At 57.7% G+C, this 19,713-nt stretch overlaps 2 protein-coding genes across 3 annotated transcripts; both read right to left on the reverse strand.

The window, feature by feature from the left end:
* On the reverse strand, positions 1-5,945 carry LRRC26 (leucine rich repeat containing 26). The gene is made up of 2 exons (XM_009668098.2): positions 2,995-5,945; positions 1-1,992 (listed from the first exon to the last, which is right to left on the reverse strand). The coding sequence occupies exons 1-2, from the start codon at positions 3,530-3,532 to the stop codon at positions 1,733-1,735; spliced, it is 798 nt and encodes a 265-aa protein (XP_009666393.2). The 5' UTR covers positions 3,533-5,945; the 3' UTR covers positions 1-1,732.
* A 3,397-nt stretch (positions 5,946-9,342) lies between these two features.
* Positions 9,343-17,076, reverse strand: RNF224 (ring finger protein 224). 2 transcript variants are annotated; one of them, XM_068914800.1, is made up of 2 exons: positions 16,949-17,076; positions 9,343-10,502 (listed from the first exon to the last, which is right to left on the reverse strand). In XM_068914800.1, exons 1-2 carry the CDS (start codon positions 17,014-17,016, stop codon positions 9,995-9,997), a joined length of 576 nt encoding a protein of 191 aa, XP_068770901.1. In that variant the 5' UTR covers positions 17,017-17,076; the 3' UTR covers positions 9,343-9,994. The 2 variants fall into 2 exon arrangements, with proteins under 2 accessions (XP_068770901.1, XP_068770900.1); XM_068914799.1 differs by lacking the exon at positions 16,949-17,076 and adding an exon at positions 13,518-13,719.
* Positions 17,077-19,713: the final 2,637 nt, after the last annotated feature.

Genomic DNA, 19,713 nt, shown 5'->3' on the forward strand with positions numbered 1-19,713 from the left:
GTGGTATGGTTTATTTAATCCCTGGCAATGGCTCTTGAAGGAATACACTTCCCCCACCGCATTCCCAGCCTACTCTTCAGGTCTTTTGTGGGGAATTATTCCTTGTTGCTCTGCAGGACCTAGAAGGGAGAAGCAGATGGCTGCAGCCATCTCACTGGGGCTCTTATTGTCTTGCAGTGCTTAAGAGCTCATGTCAGAATGGGTATTTCTCCTTCATGACAAATGCTCCCTTCACCCTGCTTGCCTTTTCATCTGTTTTATCTGGGCTCTTCTAATCACAGCTCCAGCTATTTCCAGTCCATATTCCAGTATCCCCACTGAGTATTTCCATGCAATGCAGGGGAGAAGCATTTCTGCAGGGAAAGGCAGATGGCAGCAAGGTTGTGGGATGGTATGGGCTGCCCCAACCCCTTTTTGTGGGTGGGAGTAGTCAAGGAAGCAGTGAGGGATGCAGGCACTAAGTGCCTGGAGTGAGGGCAGGAACCCCATGAGGCTTTTTGTCCCCACATAACTTATGCAGGCTTTGTAGCACATTGGTCTGGCCCCCTTCCTTGGCTGCTCCAGCTAAGCTGGGTCCTGCTTACAGCCCCCATGGGAGTCCCTCATTTCCAGGCCTTCTCTGCTGCCCATGGCTGCACTAAAAGGGAGTACCTTAGAGAATTTTAAGAGTTTTAAGAGTAAAATCTCTAAGAGACTCCCTTTACATGTAGATGCCAAAGGAGTGCTACGGAAGGCACCAAAAGGCACCCGGAGGCCACCAGCATGCATGGAAGGTCTCGGGTTCATGGAAAGGAATCCAATCTTGCTGGCTTAGACTGATAGGTAAAATGGGGATTTTAGGGAACAGTGAAATGAATATGAAGGTTTCTGGGGCATTTATGTTGCTTCCAACCTTAATGCTAAACTTAGACCTTGGCCTCAGATGAGCCTTGGCCAATCCCCTTACTACAGCAGAGGGGAAAAGCTATCAGGGAAGAAACATTTTGCAACCTACACCCTTCTTGGGCAGCACATGGTGGGGTCTTGGGCTCTCCAAGAGACACATGGAGGCTCTGGGGCACCCTGAAAGCCAAATAAAGCGTTCTGTTTTGGATTGAAAGGCACACAGGCTCTTCAGGTGCACTAGAAGGCACGCAGAGGGCTCTGGGGTGCATGAAAAGGCAGACCAAGGCCTGGCAGAGGCACAGAAAGCCAAAGAGAATGTGTTTGGATGCACCAAAAGCCAAAACAAGGAATCTGGGGGACACTGAAAGGCACCCTGAGTCTGCTTGGGTTACTGAATGCCAGACGGAGGACACTGAGGGTACCAAAAGGCACAAGGAAGGCTTTGGAGGGAATCAGAAGGCAAACACCCCTAGGGTGCACCCAAAGGCACACGAAGGCCTTTGGGGAGCAGGAGGGAGAGGGTGGGATGCACTAGGGGAAAAGGATTCCCGGGGAAGTGGAGGTGCGTGTCAACGGGAGGCCTAGGGGTGCCTCCTGAGATGTGCAGAGCTGTTACAGCCAATCTGTGTCCTGCATGGGGGCTAGGCTGGAGGCTGTTCATGCTAGCAGTGAGTGCGGATGGTCCTGGCTTGGCACCACCTCTGGGAACACTGGGAGGAGAGAAGAAAACAATTTCCAGGAATAAAACATCCTCTCATTGGTTCACAGGGAAACATTTACAGTGGCTAGGTGTAGGCATCTGTGAAGAGCATGGACCACAGCCTGCCAAGTGCCTGCTTGCCTTGCCTCAGTGCCCCGTGCAGGCAGGGAATCTCCTCCAGGAGCATGATTCTCTGTGCAGGTTGTGACAGATGACAGTGATGGAGCCCACAAAGGTGCAGAGGAAGATGCTGGCCAGGAAAGAGAACGGTCCGATAAGCAGAAAGAAGGCGTAGTCCTGGGCAAGCAGTGAGTTGTCCTGGCATTGCCTGAAGGATTCATTCCTGAAGGCCACGATTGGATACTTGTTCAGCTGCTCTGGGAATCTGCACAAGAGCAAACTCTTCTCTGGAAGAGAAAAGTAGCGCTGATGGGCAGGTACCTGGGCACACTGGACAGCTGGGACAGGGTAGGTGGGTATCATGGGTAGGGGGGATGGCAGGTCTGGATGGGACAGAAAGGACCAGGGCAGGGGGACAAGGACTGTGCAGCCAGATAGGCCAAGACAGTCCAGAGCAGAGTGCAAAGACAGGGAGCAGGAAGGGTTCAAGGCTTTCCTATGTCCCATGGCTTGGGAAAAGGGAAGAGATGGTGTGGATGAGTGCTGGAGAACTCATGACAAGACTTGAAAATGGGGTTAGGACAGGATGGGATGTGATGGGACATGGGGAGCAGTGGGCAGCCAGCCTGGCAATGCCACAGAAAGTCCCCAGCCAGCTCAGGCAAAGGCAGGCACCCAAGGCAGTGGCAAACAGGAACAGGTGGCAGCAGAGGGAGAGACCTCGCAGACAGCTTTCTCTCACCAAGGCTCCCAGGGGAAGGAAATGAAGGATCAGACTGGCATGAAGACACTGGGGAAGGGGTGAGGTGATGAAGGCAGTGAGCTGTGGCAGAGTCAGGGGTGATGCCCATCCTGATATGCAGGCTCTCCTTGGCCACTCAAATGCCCAGTGCCCCTTGCCCTCACCACGGCTGGACTGGTGTCAGTGGTGGGGACGTTGCCCAGTCCAGCTCTCCAGAAAATCCTTGCTGGTGACCATTGACCATACACCAAGCACGTGAGGGTGGACACCAGGGACCAGACCCAGGGACATGGCCACCCAAGGGGACACAAGAGCCTCCATGGCCTGGTACGGGGCATGAGGAACATCACTGTACCCTGCACTGGGCAGTGTACTGTGTTGCGGTGCCCAAGGTGTAGGCTCACATATGGTCCCACATATGGGCTCACCTATGAGCCCACAGCTGCTGGCAGCCATGGTCCTGGGGTCTGGCCTCAGGCTTGACATGGGTGCCTGGCCTACCTGAAGAGGGTGGGGAGGATGGGGACACAGCCCTCTGCACACTTACCTTTCATTTTTTCCCCGTTGAGGTTGAGCCAGTGCCAGAGGGGCTGGATGCTGCAGGTGCATACCCAGGGATTGCTGTGCAGGAAAAGCTCTTGGAGCTGGGGCAGGGCATACAGCACTCTGGGCTCCAGCTCCCCCAGCCTGTTGCTGCCCAGGTTGAGCACGATCAAGCTGGTGAGGGGCAGGAAGGTTTCTGAGGTCAGTGCAGTAAGGTAGTTGTTGCTGAGGTCCAGCTCCTGCAGCTCCCCGAGCCCCACCAGGGCTTGGCTGTGAATCTTCCCCAGGTGGTTGTAAGGTAGGCTGAGCCGCAGCAGCACCGGCAGAAAGGGGAAGGAGCCTGACCTGAGTATGGTGATGAAGTTGTAGCCAAGCCACAGGGTGCTGGTATTGGCTGGTAGGTTCTCCGGCACCTCGTGCAGGTCACATTCAGTGCAGTCCACCTCCCCCGAGGAGCAACGACAGGCAGCTGGGCATGCTGGCGAAGGCAGCGGGTGCAGGAGAAACAGGCAGGCGAGCAAGGTGCCCCTCCAGCTGCCCATAGCTGCCCACTTAGATGGCAAGAGCTCCCCCACCTGCAGCGTCGGGATTCCCCTAAAGGTGCGTTCCTAGTGCCCGTTGTCTTCCCCAGCCACATGCAGCCTATGGGCTTACCCTGCTGGGCACCCGTGGGTGAGCCTGGGGGTGCAGAGCAGAGGTGCCAGAGAGCACCTGGCTCCAAGGTCGGTTTGCTCAGCAACCAGCAGCCACTCGCATTTGCCCAGATGCGGCTCGCCACCACCCTCCGTCTGCAAACCTGGAGCCAGCTGCACGCCCAGCCTCAGCTTTCCTCAGGGTGGAGCTGCACTTTTCTTAGCAAATATTTTTGCAGTGATGTCTGCCCTGGCAAGGTGCAGAGCCATGCCCTCACCCCTCCCCCTGCCAGGCACTGTTCCAGCCAGGTAAGGAGCCAGCTCTGCACACCCCGGGATTAACTTCTGTATGTTCGGCAGGCTGGAAAGCTGTAAGAAAAACAGACCCATCCCATCTTTTGGTCTCCATATTCCCCTCAGAGCAGCCCCCACGGATGTGCTGGTCTCCACTGTGCCATGCAGAGAGGGGGGTATATGGAGCCAGGACCCCCATAGCTAGCTGCGATGGGACAAAGCTTAAGCTATATTATGCACAGGTCTAATCCTAACTCCTGTGCTATCCCTACCATGCTCAGAAGGTCCTCAATGAGGAGCTCTGCTAGGAGCCACTGCCCACCCCACTCCTTGCCGTGGGTTCTGCTTGCATGTAGCGGGAGACCACAAGCCAGGCCAAAATCAGGAGGGGTGGAGACCTGAGCCTGCTGGGTCAACCAGCCTCCTTATCCCCAGAAGGATCCTCTGGAGCTCCCACTCTGTGGTGGTGGAGATGCATTGCAACTGGTGGGACAGAGGCTGCTGGTGCACACTACCCCCAGCCTATCCAGGTGTCCTCGCTGACCACTACTCTGCTCTGACCACTACTCCAGATTGCCCCAGGACAGCTTATGCTGAAGGAGTTGGAGACGTGGGCTGTCCTCTCACACACACTCACATGCACAAACATGTCAGCATGCACACAGGGGGCAACCCAGGAGCCCCAAGTTGAGAACAAGTGAGAAACATGAACATTTGGGGCTGTAGCCAAGTGTGCCTTCATGTTGGCATGGCAGTGCCAATGTGAGAGGGCTCAAAGTCTAACTCCACCCTGTTTACGCCTCCTCTGGTTTCAAAGCTGTCTGAAACCCCGTAACAGAAGGCTAAGAAGGAGAAGGTTTAATCCCCAGTGCCTGCTTTCCCTGGTAGAGTTCAAGTCTGCTGCCCCACCAGAGCAAGGGCCAGGCTCTCCTTGTGGCCCTACAAAGGCCTGATCGATGGCTGTATGGAGACTTGTGGGCAGCAGGACGTTTTACCCATCAGCAAGACACAGAAGACTTGGGGGGATGGTCAGCTGGAAGTGCCTCATCCCACCCAGAGTCCAGCACTGTGACTGGGAGCAGAGAGACCGTCCTCAAATTATGCTCTCACAGCCCTTTGCCCCCCATCCCTGCTGTCCATGCCCCACGGTAAAAGCACTCAAAGGGCAACAAGGCAGAGTGTATGCCTGCCCTCCAGACTGGGAACGAGGTGCTCCCGGATTGGGGCCAGAAGCAGCAGGCAGACCAGTTTATTAATAGCATCTGGAGGAGCTTTGGTTTGTTTATCTATCCAGCAGCAAACTCGGTTTGCTGCATTAATCCCCATCTGGAAATAATTCAGAAGAATCCTCCAGCTCAGCCCAGCCCTGCCCCAAAGCAGGGCATGAACCCACAGCCATGTGGAGTGGTAGCACTGACTCACCCTGCCAGCACCCCCAGCAGCAGACTCTTTGAGGACCTGAATCATAGGGGACCCCTGTCCCAAAATGCTCTTCCTCCTTGCAGGGTACATTGCCCACTTCCTCTGGCCCTCTGACATCAGGTGGGATGTGCAAAATTTATTGAGGGGAAAAAAAATCGTATTAAGAGCATGGCGATTTCTAGCTACTGTGCTCAGAGAGCCCAGGAGGCCATGAACCCACCTCAACTCTCTCTTCCAGCCCCCTTGTTGCCAGTCTGCTGCTCGCTCTGATGGTACGCAGGATGAGGAATATCCACATCGTACTCCTCACTATGGCCAGAGGCCAAGTGCAAGGCTATCGCTTGTTATGCCTGACCTCACTCCTATTTTGCATGCCTAGGCTGCACCCAGCCGACTGCTCAGTGTGGTGCATGCTGCAGCTGTGGGGCCACAGCTTTGCCCCCTTGCTAGGCTGATTTGAAGTCAATCGGGAGTCCTGGCACCCCACATGGTAGTCCCACCAACCCTGCTGCTGCACTTGCAAGCTGATGATCCCTTTGGGGCCCCATACCCCAGCAGTATCTGCCACTGTCCCCTCTCACTTGTACTGTGAGCACTCAGCAGAGTGCTGGTCCCCTGGCATCACTGGCTGCACGGGTGCCCTTGGATCCCACAGGTGATGACTCCTTTGAGTTCGGAGAGGTGGATACACAAGCATTTCTCCTAGCTTTCCCCCGACAGCCTACCCAGCTGCACACTGTCCTCAGCCCTGCAACTTTGCAGCTAACCCAGGGCCATAGGGAAGGGGTGCTGAGAAGTGTAAGGGATGGATACAGGTAAAAGAGCAAGTTGAGGTAGAGCTGAGGAGAGAGGTCCACTCTCTGAGCACCCCTTCCCAAAGCCAATCCAACTCATTTGACACTATCCCCCTCTTTCCTGGGTTCCTGTCACCACATCCTTCTCCTGGGAGGGGGACATGGCACCCTGCAGAAAGAGCCCAGGTCCCATTCCCCAGCAAGGGCTGTAGTCACTAGGCCAGCTGCTCACAGGGCAGCAGTGACAGTCCAATGTCCTCCTCCCCTATCACTATGCCTCCTCCTATGGGTTGGGGCTTCAACCCAAATGGCACTGCCTGCCACCCCCCCAGCTCAGGGCTCAGCATCCCCAGCTCTATGGGGCTTCTGGTCAGTGTCCATACCCTCCTGGGGCACCACTGGCCGTGTGGGGAGCTGCTGTCTCTCTCAGGGGCCTTCCTGCGCCTAAGCCCATTGCCAGGTCTGGGGCATACTGTTCTTGGTGGCCCAAGTTTACGAAGGAAAGTTCCCTATGTCTCTGCAGGCTGGAGCTGTCTCAGACTGCATGCAGCAGTTGACGTCGTGCTGCAGCTCCTGAGCTTTGGGTTCACAGCACAGGTCTGCGACCTGCACCTTTAGCATCTGCTACATGGAACACCACACAAGGATAGACCTGGGGAGGACTGATGAAGCACTCCTCAAAGGCACAGGGCTCAAAGCCAGGCCTGCTCTGGCTGAGCAGAGTGAATCCAGGGTGCTCAACCAACATGCCAATGTCGTCCCCAAAATGATGCGACAGAGAGGCAGATAGATAAACTCCTTCAGAGACCAGCCCCTGAGTGGGAGCAGGAAGGACATGTGCAGAGACACATAGCCAGGGCCATGGCTTTCTAGTTTGGTCTTGAGGCTGGACAGTTGCAATGGAGCAGGGGTGGGGGGCGTGCAGGTGAGGAAGCAGGACCAGAGACAAGGAGCCAGAGGCATTTGCCACCCTCCACCATTGAAGAGCCAGGCCTAGGGTGCCAGATCAGCTCAGAGTCCTGCTAACAGCTGCTCTGTTTTGTATGGAGCTGTGCCTCGGGCAGGGATGGGGCCATTGCCAGCCAGTTCTCACCTTTCGGCTGTGGAGTATTTGCAAACCAAAGCAACCCAATGAGGACTTGAGCAAACATCTCCTGCCAGGTGACAGCAATCTCCTAGCGATGGGCCCAAACCCTCCAGCAGTGGAAAGCATTGGCAACTCCCCCACAGCCCAAGCATCTTGGTGTGATGGGACCCCTCCCTTTCCAAAGGCTCCAACACCAACCCAGAAGAGGCCGTGGCTCTGTTGGGAGCAGGACATTCGGGGCCTGCAGTTCTCAGCTTCACAGCACTGACATTTGCATTTACTTCCCTGCTATTACATTTCTCTGAGGCTCCCTGCTCCAGTGCATGCTCCCAAGGGGAGTTCTGCTCAGGTAGAGAGTCAGGAGGTCTCCGTGCCTGAGCGTGCAAGGGTGAGAGCAGGCCCCTGGTCAGCCTGGGGCAGGGGCACATAAAAGATGGAAGAAAATGAGCTTTAAGACCCTGTGGGCAGTTTTTATCCCATCCTTAAAGACTTTAATTTCTTGAGTGGTTCCATGTAATTGAAGATCTGAGACTCTCCCCTGACTCCCACTGTGCCAGGGCTGCTCCCACCGAGAGTAAAGGGGAAAGGGTGAGTGAGGGGGCATGTCAACGGCAGGACCCAGCCCACTCAGCTTGAGTATACTGAGCCCAGTAGAGCACCTGGCTGTGCCCGCATTTCGGGAGCACTGATGGCGCACAAGGGCTGGGGTACGGTGCTGCACTTGCAGGAACTCACACCCTGAGGCCAGAGAGACTGGTACCATCACAAAGTCATGGTGGACCCATGGCAGAAAACATGCCCTCAAAGATGCATCTGGGCCCATTCAAGAGCATCCTGGGGGAATAAGGCTCACCATTCAGACCTTGCAAAAACCAGGGGTCCTGGAGGGGGTCCCCCGCAAATGGAGTGTTGGTGGTCACCAAAGGACTCAGGTGAGAGTGTAAATACAGAATGGGGCAGGGGTGCTCTTGCAGATAAGTGGCTTTCCCTGCTCACAAAGAGTATCAGCAAAGAGCCCTGACATTGTGTCCAGGCACACTCAGTCTTTCCTACCATTGCCTGCCAGGTCATTTTGCAGATGCCTGCCCCATGATGGAAAGAGGCAGTGAACCACACCACACTTCTGATATCCCCCTGGGCACCCTCGCATCTGTCCAGTCCTGTCTGACATGGGTATCCCCGGTAGCACCATTTCTGCAACGTCTGCTCCTGTAGCCAGAGAGTCCTCATGCTGAGCAGCTCTCAGAGCCCTGACTTTTTTATGGCAGGTGACACCGTGTGGCAGAATTGTGAATGGGCATCGTACACAACGTGGATGCTGTACACGGCATGGGAGCTGGGCTCTGGCCATGGCCCTGGAGGCCAGCGCAGGAGGGAGGGAACCAGGAGGGAACATGAAATTACTGCTGGCTCCAAGGAGGCACAGATTGAGGTCCCCTGCTGAGACCTGAGGGCTAGCTGGCAATGTTTGAAGGTAGGATATCGTAAGAGCTCATAAATCACATAGGAAAAGGAAGCAGAAAATGGACTCTGAGAAAGGACGACAAGAGCTGCACAGGCAACCCTCAGTCTTTCCAGCCCTACCTAAGAACTTTACTATCACTCCAGTGAGTCCCAGACCTCTCCATTTGGTCTCTGATACAATCCAGACCCTCCTGCTTAGGCTGTTGTCCTTGCAGCCTCCTGTTTGGATTCAGGCAGGGATTGCAGTGCTGACAGCTCAGGCACGGAAACAGTGGTGGGGTCTATGTACAAGCTATGTATGTGCATGCAAGCAGGGAAGTGGGAAGAATTTTAGGCAGCATGACTAAAATCAGCATGAGCAGCAGAGTGTGGGGCCGGTCAGGAGCTCACTTTGGGTAGGCCTCCCAGATTTGAGCAAAGCAAGTGACAGCCAGATAAATCTCAAGAGATAGAGCTGTGTCATGGCAAAAGCCTCCTTGCTACTGCTGTTCGCTCCCTAATAACTGTGTCATCCTCACTCTTAACCGTCCAACACCAAATTTCTAATGCAAATGGCAAACAGAGCAAACAGAGGAAAGTAACTGGCAGGCCAGGTCACTTCCTCCTCCTGCACCAGGCAGCAGGGCTTGCCGCAGGCTAACATGAGGCTTGCCAACAAATAGCACCAATACATGCAGCACAGCAGGGCCAATAGAGAGTTGTTTAATAGACATGAAGCTTTCGGGTGTCAGACATACTCTCCACAGCAGCTCTGCTTTGCTGTGTTGTGCCAGGTTCCCCTTGTACCCTGCATGGTGGGACATTTGGCTGAGGTGTCCCTGCTGTGGAACAGCATGCATGGAGAAGCCAGGCATCAGCAAGCCCTGGGCCAGGCTCCGGGAGACATCTGTGTTGCCTGAACCAGATTTCAGAGTTGTCAGAGGGACGGGTGGGCACGATGAAGGGGTGGGTGTATTCTCATTCCCGCCTCTATTGCACCCCAAATCCTAGCAGGATAGGCAATAAGCTCTGTGCAAGCTGAGGCCCTTTAGGAGCTGCTGGGACCCAAGAACAGCTCCTCTACTACTGTCCACACACACATGGAGCGAGGGCATGGTTGGGGCTGAGCTCTTTCAGGGGATTGGCTAGTCCTCAAAAAGGGCCCAGGCAGCACCCTAGGAGCTTGACTGTCCGCATCATGCTGGGCGCAGGAGGCCCTGGCTCCATCTGCTGAGCTATGCCGACCACTGCCTGCCCTGCCAGTCCACGTGCTGCCATGGGCAGCACCATTCTCCTGCTGCCCACAGCAGCTCCAGCCTGCCAAGAGCCTGCTCAGCTCTCAAAGGCAGCTGTTACCCCACAGCAAAGGCATCGCCGGCAGCAGCCGCTTCGAGGGAATGGCGCCTGGGGCACTGGGTCTTGGCACAGCCCCGAAGGCTGCTGGGTGATCACCTTCTCTTTGCATGACCCTTTGGTGGCCAAGTCAGGCTCGGGCCTGCTAGCCACCCGGGGATGCTCCTTGTCAGCCTTAACAGCAAGGAAAGTGGCCAGGTCCAGGTCAAGCATTGCCACACCGCCGCGCGGTGTGGGCGTGTTTTGGCGGCACTGCGGGCAGGGGATCCAACGCTGTTCATTGGTGATGGCATCAAGGCGTTTGAGGCAAGCCTGGCAGAAGGTATGGCCGCAGTACAGCCGGCGTGGCAGCCGGCTGCACAGGTCGTAGGAGGAGTAGCAGATGATGCAGTCAATCCTGTGGCTGCCTCGGCTCAGGGTACTGGAGTGGGTCTCGGCGTCTGGCCACGTGTCCTCTGCACAGGCACTGCCACCAGCCTGGGACATGCTGGGGAGGGGAAGGTGAGAGGACCCCATCAGCCTGGCAGCTGGGGAGAGCATCTGGGCATGGAGAAGGCCAGAGAGGTGGATGCCACCTCTGAGAGGACCAGGATATATCCGAGGGGTGGGAGAGATGGACATCAGCACTGCATGGCAGGGAACAGTGGCAGGTTCCTGGGACTGTCTGGGCAAGCTCTCTGCCCAGCACATCTCTGCCTGCTCTGTGTCTGGTCCTGCCTGTAAAAGCAGGAGCCTGCTGCTACAGTAGGCCCTGGAGTCTATCCTGCAGCCATGGAAGGATGCATTTTCCCTGGTGCCACTCAGCATCCCTGCTAGGAGCTGTGCCAAATGCCCCTTCCAGCCCCTGGGAGTGAATGTGGATGAGTAGCGACTGGCTGGATCTTGGCCATGTGCCTGGGGGCCTGCATGGACCCTGGGTCCTTGAGAGCCCCAATGTGGGAAAGAGCGGGTCAGCTGTCTGGGCTGCAGAACAGCTCCTGGTGGAGCAGGCTGTGCCAGAGCTTTACTCCTCCCCAGCCCAGGCCACCCCGGCATGGCTGTCAGCAGCAGGGAGACAGCCACACAAGTTGGTGGAGATGAATTGAGGAGTCCAGCCTCATGTGAAGGGGAGCATGTTTCAGGCCCTCTCCATAGCCCACCAGGACCCAGCTCCCTCTGTTCCCGTGACCTCAAGCATTTTGGAGTACATGGGCACCACTTCCTCCCCAGTCCCCCATCCCTACCTGTCCTGAGGTGCTCTCCTCCCGCCAGGGTCTCAGGCAAGGTGGCAGAAGGGCTGCACCGTCCTTGGGGGCTGCAGCAGTCCCGCAAAGAGCATCAGGGGCCTGAGCTGTGAGCAGCTCCCCAGCTAGGTCCAGGTGGCTGCTCGTGGCTCTGGCAATGGGAAGGGGCTCACCTTTCAGGGCCAAGTGTGCTATCGGATCTGCCACTGAGAAGCCAAGCCTGTGCGATTGGGTTACAAGCACCCAGATAACAAAGCCCTTTGAAATCTAAGCCCTCCCTCCCTTACTGCTGCCCTGGGAGCATTTACTGCATTAACCAGTGGCCTCTCTTCTCATTAGCAGAAGAAACCTTCTGCGTGAGAACGAGGAGCCTTGGGCTTCACCTGCCTGTGGAAAGGTCTTGGAAATCAGCCGTACTTGAACAGCAGTGGCACAGTCCTCCATATCCTCCGACCGCTCACCAGCAGCAGGGCACATCCGGGAAGATGCTGGCCAGCAGTGACTTCCCACCACTTGCCACCACAGCTGCTCCTGGGCATGCATGGCCCACACCTCTCCAGGTGGTCCAGGCTGCTGGGGAGGGGGTGCAACTGGATGGTGATGGGCAGAGCGGGGGGACCCAGGCTAGGGGGACCGGGCAAGCAGCAGGCGAGATGTGGAAGGACTGGGGCTGGGGCTGGGGCTGGGGCTGGCACAGCTGCAGGGACGCTGAGACTCCAGCCTTGCCTGGTGTGTGGGCCTGAGCTGGCAGTGCCCACACGTGGGACAGTGCAGCAAGATGGGCTATGTTCGGTGTCTGCTGGTGACCGCTGTGACCACTGCCAGCAGACAAACTGCCAGTGGTGAGTAGGTTGTGGAGCAGGATTGAACTGGGAAGATACTGGGAAGTCTGGGTGGAAGGACTGGGGCACCACAGAGGTGTCCCAGCTCCCCTATGTCCTTCATAGGCGTGCTTATCACAGGAGCTGAAGGACGTGGAGGTACACAGGCTTTATGCTAGCAGCAGTGGCTCAGCGGGTGCCTGGTGCATGGGGTCACAGTGCTGGCTGGGAACAGGGTCAGAGTGGGACTGGGGGAGACCAGTAGCCCAGTTTTCTTGCAAAAGCCACCAAACAAATCTCTGGGACCTGCCTCTGCTCTTCCAGCAGAGGCCACAGGCTTTTATATTGGGTACATGGAGCCCAGGCCTTCCATGTGGCTGTGAGCACTGTGCTCTGCTCTCTCAGGCTGCATCCTGCTCGGTCCTGTCCTTTCCTCTTTGGTTTGGTCTCAGAGCATCCTTGGTCTCCTCCACCTTGGAGCAACACCAGTATGCGGCATATGGGAGAAAAGGTGGCTAAGTAACCCTTGGTCCTCAGCTCTGGGTGGCAATGGGATGATGCTGATCACTAAGCACGGCTGGGGAAGGGCCTGGCACCCCCTCAATCAGGCCTTTGAGGTTTATGCTTATGCATGACCCAGGGAAGGTTCCAGCAGTGCCAGGCTCTGTCCCTGCAGCTGCCAGCCCCCCTTGCACAGCCCTCAGTCCAGCAGGAAATTGTACCCTCTGCAGAGAGGGTGCTCAGCAGGAGCAGCATTTTGGCGTACAAACCAGGAAAGACTAAACAGGTCTGTGGGGAGGCAGACGCTGAACCCAGCCTGACCCAGGATCCTGAGCAAAAAAACATCCTGGAACCAGGGCAAGGCTGTCCGGCCTGGGACATCCAGCAGCATTTCTGCATGGGAGCAGGAGAGGGCAGCAGCCTGTGCTCCAGCCAGGAGCAGGCAGTGAAGCAGACAGAGAGCCAGACAGCGCTCTCCTTTGCTGCCTGCTTGCCAAACATTTAGGCCACCTTCGGGCCACGTTTCCAGCACTCCTTGGCAGCAAGAAATAGGTTTTTTGAATTGGAGACCGAGCCTCACAGGGTCACTGGACTCTGGGAACTGGAGCTTTGTGGAAAGGCTCGACTCTCAACCTGTGCTCAGGAGAAAGGCAGTAGACCTGGCAACACAGCAGCCTCCGGGTCAAAAGCTTTTCCCAGGCTGCCCAGATGCTCCCAAGCTCCCCCCATACAGCCAGAGAGTCCAGCATGAGGCTGGGAAGTGCCTGCTCTGCCTGGGTGTGCAGAGTGTGCTTGCACCTCATGAGCAATGCAGCCATGCCCCATTCCCCCCTTGGCATGGGGGGGATGCCCTGGCACTACCCAGGCCAGTCCCATAGCTTCCCATCCCACAGGTATGCCCTCTGCCTGCCCCACAGCAGCTTGACATCCATTGCTCCCGCAATGCAGGCTTCTCACCACTCCTCTGGGCTGGATGCAGAACGCTGCTGGCCCAGGCTGTGTGCATTGGGTAGGCTCCTGATGCATGTGTCCATCCAGGATGGCACCCTGTGGCAGGGCTTTGCACTCCCCTCACTCAGCTGGCCATGGTCCAGGGCTTGAAAGGCAGTAAGTTTGGGGCAGGGCTGTGCTGGGGACCTTGATTTCTGCTGAACCAGCTGGCCAAGGTGGGGGTAGTCACTGGTGCCTAGGGTGGAGCAGGCAGAAACCAGCTGACTGGGATTCCTGCTGTGCCCTGACCTCTGAGCGCAAGGCTAAGCTGGGATCAGTGCTTTGCAGCTCGAATGTTTAAGACCGGTTCCCCCACCCCCCACCCCCACCTCTGCCTGCCAACAGCCATTTGGCATGTTGCCATACTGGCCCGCACACACCTGCACACTTGCGCACGTACATTATCGATATGCAGTTGGTGGGCTGTGCACACAGAAAGACACGTGCACCTGCACGCAAGAAAGCCATCCACATGCATATGTTACTGTCTTGCCCCTGCTGTGCGCCCAGAGACTGGCACATGGGCGCACATGAAGCCACGCAGGCACATAGCCACACACACACACACATACACACACACACAGCTGGAGAGATTCACCCCTTCTTCCAGCTCATGGCAGTGCCTCCCCAGCCGCCTTGCTGCCCATTGCTCCCAGACCAGTAGATGGGCAGCGTGGAGAGGCTCATTCAGCCCAGCAGCAGCTATTTCCCATGCATGCTTGAGGGATGTGAATGGCAGCATATTCCATGCCAACAGGCAGGGGAGAGCTGGGCACCCCAATAAGCACTGCTCCAGCTCCTCCCTGGTCACGGTGTGCTCTGTCCAAAACCCATGTGCCCAGGGATGTCTGGTTCTCTGCATGTCCCAAAGCTGGTGAGAAGTCACCCTCCCTTCCAAAGAATTGCAGTTCCAATGCCAGCCTGGCCTGACTCACCTGCCCCCGGGTGCCTGGCAGGCAAACCAGTCTCCTTTGGCCATAGGAAATCAGGCCCAGGGGAGAGGAATGGTCTTGGCTGGGCGCACACTCAGGTATACACACAGCCCTGCCCAGGGACGGCGATCACTTCCCTGTGGCTGGCCATCCTCATAGAAACACCCCACTCCCCCAAACACACAAACCTCTCTCTGCCCTCTTACCCCAACCCAGCACTGGCCAACCCCTCTGCCCCTCACATACACACTCAGCCCATCGTATCCCTGGCCCAGCTGGGTGACAGTGCCTCTGCAATGCCCGGAGTGCTGCGTCCCATTCAGGGCTCACGCACCCGGGTGCCTTTAGCCACATCTGCCTATTGCACATGTGCCATACTGGGCTCTCCTGCGCCAGCTCACCTCCTCGCAGGGTCAGGAGCCTGCAGACACGCTCTGTCCCTCAGAGGCTGGTTGTTGCAGTTGTGCCCAGCACACAAGAGCTTGGCCTCCCCAGAGCTACAGATGTGGGAGAGCCCTTGGGTGACAAGGGACTGGACTACACAACTGCCAAGCCATGCAGGATGGCACCAAGGGGCACGCTGCCTGAAACCAGCTTTCAGCCCTGGCTTTGCTCCCTATGCCCTGCTGCAGGGTGTACCTGAGAAAACCTCTAGCTGTGGGTACAGGGGAGGGTATATCTGCAAGCAGCAGCAACAAGCACTGGTGGGAAAAGGGGGAAGGGCCTGTCAAAGCCAGACACTTCCCTAGCCACTTCCCAAGACCTACCTAAAACCCAGCCCTGAGAGCTGCAAAGACCTTGAACACGGCGAGACAAGGAGCAGGCGCCATCAGGAGAGTGCAAAGGTCTGGGCCAGATGGGCCAGGCTCTCCTTGGGCTATGCATCACCACCCACACTTAATACGCGTAAGAGATACCAGTCACCCAGCACAAATGTCCACACACCTAAGCCCCTGTGAACACAGATCGTACCCAGGGAGAACCCATAGGAGCTGGATGCATGCACCCAGCAAGCTGCACGCTGTGCAGACAGGTGCCTGCAACTGTCCATGTCACCCAAAGCCCTGCACATGCATGCCAAGGCTTGGCCCTCCATGTGGATGGCAGTATTAGGCCCTCTGGCACTCTGCGCTCTGCCCACCGCTGTTCCTCTCCAGCTTTTCAGCTGGCTTCAGCTTAATCATTGCCCAGGTGACTGGCGGGGAGCGCTCTGCCCAGCCTCTTCTAGCTTGTTTGCCATCACCCCAAGGGTAAGCAGATCAAAGGGCAGTGGTGACACGTACCGTGCTGCCAGCGGACACTGTGTCCTGCCAGCACTTTGCCTGGGCCAGGCTACTACATCCTCTCTTCCCTCGTCCATGTCATGGGGGCAGAGCAGAGCTACTCGACCCTCCCTGGTGAAGCAGAACCTGCCAGCCCGAGGGCTCTGCTGAACGTACCAGGCATGATGCTGTTCTGCTTTGGGCCAGCCCCTGGGAACCACAGTTGCCCCTGCAGAGCATGCTGGCCCTCAGAGTGCCAAGCCACCTCTGCAGGCAGCGCATTTCAGTCAAGCACCCCTTGGGCTGTGCCACCACCTCCCTGCCCAGCAGAGCACAGCCACGCTGTGGGTGGGCTCCGCGGCAGGGAAAGCCTGGCATCAAGGACAGGGCAGAGGGGAAAGCAAACAAGGGGTGGATCTCCCTGGTTTCCATGTTAGCCCTGACAGTAGTCTAGACAGGCTGAATAACAGAGCTCCTTGTGCTGAGATGGGGTTGCACAGGGCTGTGTCCCTGCCAACATCTTCCTGCAAGCAGCACCACTTCCTCCACCACCCACAGGCACAGGCTCTGCTGGCAAGTGGAGGGGGTCTGGGCAGAGGAGCTAGACTGGCAGGGCCATGCCCTGCACCTCTGCCAAACCCTCACCACCCAGAAGCATTGCAAAAGGCAAAGCAGAGCCGCAGGGCTCCCACTGATGGTCGGCTCCCAGGTAGTGGTGGGCTCCTAGGTGTGTCTCAGCAAGCTTGGGCGGTGCCTCAAAGAACCCCCACAGCACCCAGCTGGCCTTGCCAGGAACGTACCCCTTCCTCAGCTCCCTGCAAAGCTGGGCTTTCTCTTTGCGAGCGACAGACATCCAACCTGGCACAGTCTAGCCTAGCACCAGCCAGCATCCCCAGGCAGGCAGGAGTTATGCTGGAAATGCCTTGGTGATGGGGGCAGTGGGAGGCAGGCTAGCAGCAGGGACAATGCACAGCAGCAAGATTAAGACCTTAGTGGGCCATTGGTGCTGCTGCAGTCAGCAGTGAAACAGTTAAGTGTCTTGCTCCCTGGTCTTGGGAGGAGGAGAGGGCTGTGTGCCATCCTGCACCGTCCTTACACAGCCCTGGCCTCCTCAGCCCCACTTGGGACCAGGCACAGCCCGACTGAAGAAGCAAGAAGTAACATAAAGAACCCGGAAAAAGCAGGGTGGAGGGAATAGGCGTACCTTGGCAGGGGAGGAGATGTCTGTAATTTTATTTGCAGTGCACTGAAGTCATCTGCTAACACACACATTCTTTCCAAGCCCCTGTCCCGACCGCCGGCCTGGAGACAGGCAGTTCTTGCAGCAGACGCATTTGCTTACGCAGGCTATCACCTCGCAGCACAGCCAGCCAGCCGTGGGACGCGCTGCTCCGCAAGGACAACGGCATGCTTGTTCCAGGTCTGGCGTGCCAACTTCAACTGAAAATGAAGTCAGGGGCTGCCCCGGCAAGCTGCAAAGAGGCAAGTGGGCTCCACACTTGCCTTTCTCCTTGCCCACTCGTTGCAGAGGGGTCACACTGGGAATCTGCTTTGGGAACTGCTTGAAGGGGGATGCCCCAGAACTAGCCCACTTCTGGTGCTGAGCACCTGGATGGTGCTGGAGCCAAGCTGAACTGGGCTCAGAACCCCAACACAGACTAGTGTGGGGGGATCTGCTGCCACTGAGCACCCCACTGAGCCCTGGGAGCCCAGAAGGAGGAAGTAAGGCAGGTCGGTGGTTTCCTAGCACCCGGACTTTAGACAACTGAACCTGTGCTCTCAGGTGCTGCCCTGGAGCAGTGCCTGGCACTCTGCCACACTTTGTCTGCCCGTCCTTCCTGTCTCCTTCCCTCCATCCCGAGGGCAGTGTGGCAAAGAGAAGTGGTATCCACTCAGAGCTGCTTGGCACAAGGCTTTACAGCATCCCTGTGACGCTGCACGGGGGTGACCACTTGGCTCTGGGGAGGTGGGGCTCCCTGTCCCAGCCTGGGGGGCACAATTTGAGCTTCAGAAAGTCCCAGGCATGACCTGTTTGCCCCCACGCTGAGACAGCAATTCTGCTCGCCTTCTCCACCAACCTCTGCCATGTGCGCATCGTTGCCATCATCCAAACTTGCCTTCTGGTGTGCAGACAAAGCCTGAGCCTTCTTCAGAGTTGTAGGTTTCCCTGCAAGGCTGGACTGGCAGCCATGGCTGAGGATGGCAGGTTCACGAGCTCAAATGTGCTACCCCAGCCCCACTGTAAGCCTTTCTTTTTGGGCATCTGCGTCGGCACACACCATCCTCAGGGCACCCAGAGCTCAATGGGCCGGGGGGAACTTGTGTTTCTCCTCAGCACACGATACTGGGCTTTCAGGACCAGGCAGGTGCCCATCACCGGTGTATCTGGCTGCGTCGCTCATGGGTGAAAACCAGCAATGGAGTCAATTCGGTGCTACCTCCAACCTGCCAGCTCTGGTGAGTAATGGGGGCAGCTTCACTGCCACCTCCTAGCCCTGCCCACTAGGAAGCCCAGGCTGGGCAGCAAGGTCCCTGTGGGGCTGCCCAGCACCGGCCCAAGGTTGGCACATCCAGAGCTCACAGCGAGGGCCTTTAGGAGACAACACAGCAGCACTTTCTGCAGCAGGGGCAGTACTTATAGCAGCAGTTTCCCCCATTCACCTTCTGCTCACAGCCCTTGGATGGCTTGTCCAGACTGACCGTGTAGAAGGAGTCAGGGGATGTCCCATTGAGCATCTTCAGGCTGGCATAGGGGTTATATGGCCGAGACCAAGACTTCTCAGTGGAAATGGTCTGGCTGTTCCAGCTGGCTGTGCTGGCCTGGTTCGCCTGCTCCTCCAAGCTATATGTGGGCACAGCGGCAGGGTTGGCAATCACAGTGGGCGAAGAGGGCTCATCCTTCAGGTATCGAGTGATGAAGCTGTGCTGAAACTGGTCCCGTGGGATGTTCACGCTGGCATAGGGATTCTCGAGGGTGACACCACGATCCATCTCCCCTGCTCCTCCCGGTTCCTTGTCAGCCCACACGTCCTGGCTGGCGGCTGCAGAGTGAGCAGGCTGCCTCTCACCTCCCACCACCTACAAAAGAAAGACTCCTTTAACTCAGGACACAGGGGGATCTGCCTGCTCCAAAGTGCCGTAGGGCATTAGTGCCAAGGGCTGTTCCCATGGAACTTTGTTCACCCCTCCCTGCCAGTCCCATGAGCCCCCCCGATGCACGACTGTACATTTCAGATGTGTGGTCTGAGAGCCGAGATAGCAGAGCAGGAAGGAAGGAGGGAGAGGACACAGGGGCAGGCAGGGTGCTAGGATGAAGGAGGGGGTCCTGGGTGGGAGGCAGGGTGCAAATAGGGCAATGGGGTGGGGAAAGAGTTTTTGAGAGGAGGTAGGTTTCTGAGAAAGGAGGAGGCAGGTGCTGGGGAGAGGTGGGGGCAGGAAGAGGCTGGGGGTGAAGGGCAGGCAGAGGCAGGAGCGATGAAGGGACAGAGCAGGGGCAAGTAGGCAGAGGGGAAGGTGGAGGGTAGGCAAAGGGGAGAAGGAGAACAGGAGCAAGGAGAGAGGGGGAAGTGAGGCAAGCTGAGACGGGACGGCGTCAGGGCAGGCAAGCAGGCAAAGCGGCAGAGAAGGGGACCGAGACAGGCAGCGAGGGGTCTCGGGCAGACAGGGGAGGGCCCGGGGAGAGGGAGCAGCGGAGCCGGTCCCGTCACTCACCGAGCCGCGCTCCGGCCGGCCGCGGGCGGCGGCTCTGGCCTCGGGCTGCGCTTCCTCTGCCGCACGGCCCGCCCCGGGCGGGGCCGCCCCGGCCGCGCCCCCGCGCCGCGCCCCGGCCCCGGCACGGGCACGGACACGGACACGGGCCCCGGCCCCGGCACGGGCACGGACACGGACACCGGCTCCGGCCCCGGCCCCGGCGGCGGCACGGACACGGGCACCGGCCCCAACCCCGGCACCGGCCCCGGCACGGACACG

This window comes from Struthio camelus, chromosome 20 (genome assembly GCF_040807025.1).
Source record: "Struthio camelus isolate bStrCam1 chromosome 20, bStrCam1.hap1, whole genome shotgun sequence".
Classification (NCBI taxonomy): Eukaryota; Metazoa; Chordata; class Aves; order Struthioniformes; family Struthionidae; genus Struthio; species Struthio camelus.

What these genes read in the sequence shown, in the direction of transcription:
- RNF224 (XM_068914799.1), bottom strand. Translation starts at nt 13,594, where the DNA reads ATGGACACATGCATCAGGAGCCTACCCAATGCACACAGCCTGGGCCAG. An exon ending in GCATCCAGCCCAGAGGAGTG is followed by an intron (nt 10,503 to 13,517) that starts GTGAGAAGCCTG and finishes TCCCCTCCCCAG; the next exon opens with CATGTCCCAGGCTGGTGGCA.
- LRRC26 (XM_009668098.2), bottom strand. Translation starts at nt 3,532, where the DNA reads ATGGGCAGCTGGAGGGGCACCTTGCTCGCCTGCCTGTTTCTCCTGCAC. An exon ending in CAACGGGGAAAAAATGAAAG is followed by an intron (nt 1,993 to 2,994) that starts GTAAGTGTGCAG and finishes TTTCTCTTCCAG; the next exon opens with AGAAGAGTTTGCTCTTGTGC.